This window comes from Macadamia integrifolia, chromosome 5 (genome assembly GCF_013358625.1).
Source record: "Macadamia integrifolia cultivar HAES 741 chromosome 5, SCU_Mint_v3, whole genome shotgun sequence".
Lineage (NCBI taxonomy): Eukaryota > Viridiplantae > Streptophyta > Magnoliopsida > Proteales > Proteaceae > Macadamia > Macadamia integrifolia.
In genome coordinates this window covers 17,253,992-17,261,828 of record NC_056561.1, presented here as the reverse complement: position 1 = coordinate 17,261,828, position 7,837 = coordinate 17,253,992, and the positions used below count along the sequence as shown (strand labels likewise).

The 7,837-nt window shown below is 36.0% G+C and overlaps 1 protein-coding gene across 2 annotated transcripts in view; it reads left to right on the top strand.

Annotated features, from left to right (window-relative positions):
* The first annotated feature begins 3,672 nt into the window (after positions 1 to 3,672).
* LOC122079276 (protein REVEILLE 6-like) overlaps positions 3,673 to 7,837 on the top strand; it is a 6,062-nt gene continuing 1,897 nt past the window's right edge. For both annotated transcript variants that reach the window (XM_042645615.1, XM_042645614.1), the window contains exons 1-6: positions 3,673 to 4,103; positions 5,128 to 5,185; positions 5,900 to 6,023; positions 6,116 to 6,292; positions 6,401 to 6,523; positions 7,561 to 7,670. In XM_042645615.1, coding sequence (XP_042501549.1) covers positions 3,874 to 4,103; positions 5,128 to 5,185; positions 5,900 to 6,023; positions 6,116 to 6,292; positions 6,401 to 6,523; positions 7,561 to 7,670 — 822 coding nt within the window. In that variant the 5' untranslated portion in view covers positions 3,673 to 3,873. The remainder of the gene's footprint in view (positions 4,104 to 5,127; positions 5,186 to 5,899; positions 6,024 to 6,115; positions 6,293 to 6,400; positions 6,524 to 7,560; positions 7,671 to 7,837) is intronic.

Genomic DNA, 7,837 nt, shown 5'->3' with positions numbered 1-7,837 from the left:
CTAGGAGGGTTCTTATGCCCAAAAACTTATTACCATAAGTGGATAGGTTTCTAGCTCAATGACAAATAGTTAGACAATTGAGTTTAACAGAAGTCCAAGGAAGGTCAATTGTTCGACCCTCCCATTTTTACTTTTCTTGCTATAAAAATAGTAGTTTAGAGTTGGAAATAAGTGTGACCCAGTGAAACCCATTTCTAGCCTCTGGTGGTCCTAATCTCGTCTTTTGTGGGTCTCTTGTCGGCTCCTTGTGAATCCCTATTTGAATCAATCTTACAAAAAAATTAATAAATACTATAGAAACTTCTTCTATTTTATTTTATTTTTGGTGAAAATAGAAACTTCTTCTAATAGAGTTTAGTTTTATGTGATTAAATATTAAAGTTACTGTAAGTGGATGCAATCATGCAAGTAACCACATCTCCAGTGGTCAAACATGAATCATGATACTGGAATGTAAGTCCTCCACGTCTTCACATTTTCTAGAAGATTCTGGTTTATGAAAACCCATGTAAGATTCTGGATTTCATAAATGTAATTTGGCATCAGCTAGTAAAAGGACCACAAATGTAACTAAGTAATGGGGAAAACTTCTCCACGCATCTACATTCTACGTTTTCTTACATGGATTTTTATGTTAATTTTTATGTCTTGTACCATGTGGGTTCTATGTAGATGATATCGTTTTCAATATTGTTATTGTTATTTCGTTGGAGATGCCCCCATACTAGTGATGTGAGTCGAAATCTTTGTTGCTTAATCAGTAATAATGAGAGGGGAGAGAGTCCCCTGAAAGGCAACATGGCCATGTGGGAGCATGCATGGAAATTCCAATCGAGACAAAATTTCCACCTTTCATAAAGGGTGGGGCAATCAACGTTCTCCCTCTATGTCTAGGTGCAATGACCACGTTGCCTTTCAGGGTTCTTAGTCCCTAATGAGGAAGAGAAGAATGTTGCCAGATTGTGTGGATCAAATGACCAGATATTAGAGCACACGAAATTATCATCCCACCCTCGTAAAATCAAAAGTCCCATCAATATTGATGCACCAATGTGCGTTCGCATTGCCTCTGCACTGGTTCAAGGAGTGAAGGATTTGGTTCTCGTACAGTCTGAACCACACAGATGAAATCCATCATAGGGCTTTTCTTTGGGTGGATTTCATCTGTGTGGATCAGTTCCTTACGAGAATGGTTCTTGTACAAGAACATGATCCGCGACCAAACAATGATCTCTTGCCTTAATGAGTGACAATAGAAAGGGAAAATATATGGTACTTTCAATACATCCACCAATTTGAAAGGGGAATTTGCCAATTCCCATTGTTTAGGATCCCGGGGCTTTTGGGATGAATGAGGCCCCAAAATTTTGGAACCTTGGATCAACAAACTGGTCTCACCTAGCTATTTTATCAAAATGGATTTCTACGTAGCGTAGAAGTAAGATTTTCGTTCATAGTATTGGATGGTCAAACCAATGACTTTTTCTAGGCTTACACTAAAGCCCAACTACCTCCCAAAAAAAAAAAAGCTTCATGGTTCATAATCCATACATCATTATACACATACCCTATCATCAATCAAGGTTTAAAAAATCTAAATTAGATACAAGATCAGTCTCAATGGTTTCAACTTGAATTTGATCCGAATCACTCTGAAATCAATTGGAATTGATTGAGAATTCCTCAAACATATTCGATTTAACTTGGTCAAACTCAATAAGTCAAGGATCATGGTTAATTGATACTGGTGCCAGTTGATTCTGAATCAAATCAATAGATTCCACTAATTCCAATCATGCATGAAATGTGCATGATGGGGAGTAACCATTTTGCATGCCACATGCAAAATTATGAATAAACAAATTAACAAAGGGTGTTTCATAGTTTTAAGGAAAATACTCTTCTTATTCTCTCTACAAACAAAATGAAAATCATAAAAAAACTGAAAGACTGCTTAACTTGTCTAAACTTGTCGGATCTCAATATTGATGATGGAGACCTTATGCTACCCAAGGTCTAGGGTTTTGGGACTCCTTATTACCCTAAGAGCAAGTTTGCATCAATTATTTTTTATTTTTTTATTTTTCAACTCAAGGCCTTCTTTGCAACAAAGTAATTTTTTTTTCTTATATTTGAATGTGTCCTAATAAAGTTTAAGGAGATGATTTCAATATTTTATGTGATGGTATCAAAAAATAAAATAAATCAAAATCAAAATTAGAAACTTGGTAAGAATATGCAACATGAGAAGCCATTTTCATATATACAAAGGGCACTTCATATTGCAAAATATGATCAGTAGTTTTTCATTGATTATTATATATCTAAATTTTTTGATAATTTAAATTATTGTCATTTTTTTTTTGTGACTAACAATGGGTATCTAAGCCTCTAGCCTGACTAGTCTCGCAGGCTCATACTAATCCCATAATAGCATAGATCAGATTATACTAGGGTTGAATGAGAATCATTCAACATTCATAGAAAGCATTGAAGAGTACTAAACACCCCTTAGCCCTAAGGAGATAAGAGGAGTTGAACTCAGTACCACACGCTTCTTGAGGCGAAGGTCCCTTGCGAACTTGACTACCCCCTTGGGGTTTATTATTAAAACTATCATTTAGATACCAAAGAAAAATTTCTAATACTTTATTTATTTTACTCCATTGTTAGTGATTGTCATTGACTTCTAACCAAATGGATCATAAAAGACTATAAAGAATAGGATTAAGTTTTTCTTTCATCTAGGGTGAAAAGAGAATCTTTCACTAATAGTGATTTTCGAGTAGGTGTTTGTTGTCCGAGAGCTCTCCCTTGGTCCAGACACAAGGGCGCACACCCCTAGGAGAGGCAGGGTGGTCATTTCACCTTACCTAAAAAAAGGTGGTCATTTTGCACGTCTGTGTCCATGGCATAGGGGGGATATCTCGGACATAAAACTTTTTCCTTTTTTTTTTTTTTTACCAATTTGATTTTTTTTTCAGCAGATTGTTTCCACCTGAACCGAATAACCGAGCCCTTTTACAAATCAAATAAAACCAAATATTACAAAAATATTTTGATTTTGATTCTCATTTCCTGTAAAAAAAAAAAAAAATGAACCCTATTATGGAACTAATAGTCTCGAATAGATGTGTCCAAACCTAACATGAACCAACAAACCTAAATTACCCACGTCAAACCACACTAAAATCGATAAAGACAACTAATAGAACTTTAAAAATAAGGATTGAAACGAATATAATTCAATAAAAAATAGATATCAATCCAAAATTTATTATAAAAAAACATTTTTTCATAATTTCAAATATAATGACATAATAAATCAATATCAAATAAAAAATAATAAAAAAAAAAAAAAACAAATCGAATTCAAATCAAAATCAATATTCTCTTATTGGATCATGTTTTGGTTTCATTCATTTTTGAAAGGTAAATCGATCAATTGACAACCCTATTGACTCGAATCTCTATAAAGGTAAACGTCATGTCCAAGTAAAGATAACCTTGCCTGCATGCCACGTATAGTAGCAAAGTTAGTGTGGACGGTTTCATCCCGTCCAACCAACTAACCAAAACCTGACTTTTTTATTAATTTTTTTATTTTATAAAGTCATTTTCGTATACTTTTATTAAGTAATTCTTTGATTTAGATATATATAAGAAAAGGGCTGTGGAGTCGCGAGCTCACCACAATTTTTCATTGCCTTTTTATTAATCTCATTAACAAGTGAGGAATTGCCAACAAACCCAAGAAGAAGAAGAAGAAGAAGAAGAAGAGGCAGAAGAACATCGAAGAAATCCAGAAAGAAGAAGAAGGAAACTGTACAGGAAGAAGCAGAAGCAAAAAAGTAGAGAGAGAGCGTGTAGCATATGGTTTCAGTAAATCCAAACCCAACTCCACCGGAAGGTTTCTACTTGGATCCCATGGGAATATCTCTTCCTGGACTTGGGTCTTTAACAGGAACTACAACTACTCCAACTACTACCACAGCTTCATCAGATGATCCTAACAAGAAGATTAGAAAGCCTTATACCATCACCAAATCCAGAGAAAGCTGGACTGAGCAAGAGCACGACAAGTTCCTTGAAGCTCTTCAACTGTGGGTTCTACCTTAATCCTTGTTTTCTTTGTTGTTTTCCCCTCATTTGGTCTTTTTTCAATTGGGTTTTTTTAATTGCGTTTGTCTCGAATTGGGTTTTCGGAAAAATTCAGTCTTGAATTCTTATTTTGTTTCCAACTGTTTTGCATTTCGTTCGCTCGGAATTGCTGTGGAATTGTTTGTTGATAGTATTTGTTCTTAGTCTAAGATTCTGGGTTATTGGTTGCGATTCAGTTGCAGCTACTGAGTACGAAATATCGTGCACAGCTCTGGGTTTTCCAGGTACCTGATTAAGGCTATAATTGATTGGGTTGGATGCGTTTAGGGTTTTAGTTATGTACCGTGAATCTGCAGATTACATTGACCCGTCCGTAGAACTTATAATTCACTCTCTAATCTGCTAGTTCTTACCATTGAGGTGAGTCCTTATTTTACCGTGTTAAAACGAATTTCAAGGTCCTGATTTGAAGCATATAAATGAGAATATTCTTGTTTATGACTTTGGTGAGATTGGACTTCTGAAAAGCTAAGAAATTTTTAAGAAAATATAGCAGTTTCTGTGCAGATCTGGAACTGTCTACTGAGTTCAAATGACGGATTGGTGTCATTCTGCGTTTTGGTTGCTCTTTTTTTTCCCCTTACTAGAAATCTAGAAGGATCCACCGAGAGTACATTAGATTGGTTATCCCCTGGAATGTTGTTTTTATCGTTGGTGCAATGAGAACATTCACCTTCGGTGCCTAATTATTATACTTTTGACAATAACAGTTCACACTTTGTGCTTGGCTTACATCTACTATAAAGGAGTCTATGCTTTCTAGATAGAGAGCTTGTTCAGGTGGTTGAGATTTTTTTTAGTTTGCTAGAGATAGCTGACTTTGTTTAGCTTGATCTAAATTTAGTTGAGGCTGAGGTTGTTTTAGATACCCTTAAGAAAAGGGAACTTAATCCTTAGATTTTGTTGGCGTTTCTGTGGGTGGTGATCGTTTTACCTAATATTTCTTGTCTTATGTTTGATTTTTAGCTTTGATCGTGACTGGAAGAAGATAGAGGCATTTGTTGGGTCAAAGACTGTTATCCAGGTAACTTCAAAATGCATGACTCCCCTCTTGTTAAAATGATTTACCTGCAAAAAACTATGTATCATTTTCTTTGTAGAGAGAAAGTGAGTTATGTAACTGGTTCTGAATATCTTAGCTGGCTGTTGGTTCATAGCATAGACAGCTAGCTAGAATCCTTGGTTTTTTTTTTTTTTTTTTTGGGTGGGGGGGGTGTGGTTGGGGGGTGGAATGGACTTGTTAATCACTGTAACAGATTCAATAGAATATAATTGTACTAACTGTGAACCAACACTCTCAATCATTGTCCATCACAAAAACAAGAGACGTGTTACCTAGCCAGCTGTATAATACCTTCAGACACTTTGAATAAAGACTGTTATTTTGATTATCCTTTATTCTTCTTCCTTAGGAGAGAAAGGAGGGGGTGTTCCTGGTGGGGATATTTTGATTTTTCACATTTCTGGAAGCTTACATGGCTATGTTTAGCTAGTGTAAGAGAAGTACACTTTGTTGCTATTTCCATTTTTGCATTAACTTGCTTAGTGTTGGAACTGTCGGGTATATTTTTCAATTTGTTATTGCAGACCCAAATTAGCACTCTTACACTATGCTCTGTTTGTCGCAACATCGCTGGGCACTCAGTCTACTTGAAGAATACTACATTCTCTAATCAATATCATGAATTGCTTTAGATATGTTGTCTATGTTCCAGATATTAAAGGATGGCCTTTGCAGATACGGAGTCATGCACAGAAGTACTTTTTGAAGGTTCAGAAGAATGGGACAAGTGAGCATGTACCTCCCCCTCGGCCAAAGCGAAAAGCAGCTCATCCGTACCCACAGAAAGCCTCTAAAAATGGTTAGGATAGTTTGGTTCTATTATGCTGAGTCTTCATGGTTAAATGTCTTAGTAAACCCTCTCAGCTTTTGTATGTTTTATGAACTCTGCAGTTCCAGTGCTCTCACAAGTGACAGGAGCATTTCAATCTCCGGCTGCTCTGCTTGAACCAGGATACATTCTCAGGCCAGATTCATCATCAATGCTTGGAAATCCAATGACAACTGCAGCTGTGTCTTCATGGGCTCATAGTTCTGCACCACCAGTCAGTTTGTCCCATGTGGCTAAAGGTTTCAATGTTCTTACCTGCTTTTATCTTACAAACTACCTCTGTTCTTGTTTCAAAATCAGTGGCTTCTTATGTAAAAGTTATATTTTGATTTGATGTTATTTTTCAGATGATATGGGATCTGCAGGACCAACAGTTGTAAACCATTGTAGCAGTAGCAGCGAAAGTACTCCAAGGACATGGCCAACTTGTGAAACAGCTGATCAAGGGAATCAAGAGCCACCAGTGAGAGGTAAGTCCTTATTTATATTGCTATATTCAAGAAAAGTCAAATTGAGCAGAATTTTTTTATACTGTCCGGTAGGCCAAATTCATTGACATTTCCCACTTCACCCAGTTCCTAATACCTGTATGTATAAAGCACAAGTAGACTCTGCATCTGGTTCTTTTTTCTTCACTTGGACAAGACACTAAGTTCAGAACAGTCAATTTCTCCATCTTCCAGATTGAAAATAATTTTGTCTCACTTGTTCTATAAACTCCTGGTCTCAGACAAAAATAAAAAATGGCTTTTTCTGGAACCTGTAATGTTCTTTGAACTTCCGACTCTAGGTTAATATCTTTTGAGTTGCTCATGTATATGGATGCTACTATTGTCACTAGAATATTTGTGAGCGAGCCAAAAAAAAGAGAGAAAATTATTTGTGCTCCATTTGTTTTGATTATTTAATGAAATATATTTTTAAGTAAAATAGATTCAATTTATCTATAGAACTGATGGCATGTAACACTTGGCTAACTCCTATCACTACAAGATAAAATCGTAAGGCAAAAAGATAATGATTTAATAATGTTTCTGTGGGTGGGAAAAGAAGTTGTATATGAGTCCTAATCGTCAACTGAGTTTTCGACAAGTGGTAGGATGTGTCTAGCTGTCACTGAGTCATTGACTACCTAATCTTACTGAATCATTTTAATAATGTTAGAGCAAACACCAAGAAACACAAAGGAACAAACAGATTCAAGCAAAGATGACACAGAGATTTAACGTGGTTCACACACCAATATGATGTGTTACATCCACATGCAAAGCTGAAGATGATTCACCATATGATGTATACATATTATATATGCATGCATTACTTGATACTTATGGAGATTATCTACTTGCTTATGCATAACTCTCTCGACCTATTTGTCACCCGCCCCACTCTGACCCCCCCCCATATTGCTTGAACTAATCTGGGGGCACAGTTTCTTTTTCTGTATGCTGTTAACGTAATATTTTTATATTCATAATTTGCTTTTATGTATTCAATTTGGGTGCAGTTATGCCAGACTTTGCCCAAGTATATAGCTTCATTGGAAGCGTCTTTGACCCGAACACCAGTGGCCACTTGCAGAAACTGAAGGAAATGGATCCAATTGATGTTGAAACTGTGAGTATTCTGAATCCAGTACCATTTTAACATTCTAAATGTATGAAGTAGCAGGATGTTTAAACAGTGAATCATGCTCAGTGGTGAAGCTGGTTACTTATTCCGAGATTAGACACTACCTTACTAAGTTGGAGTCTTGAGTAGCCTTTTTTTTTTCTTGGGGTTTT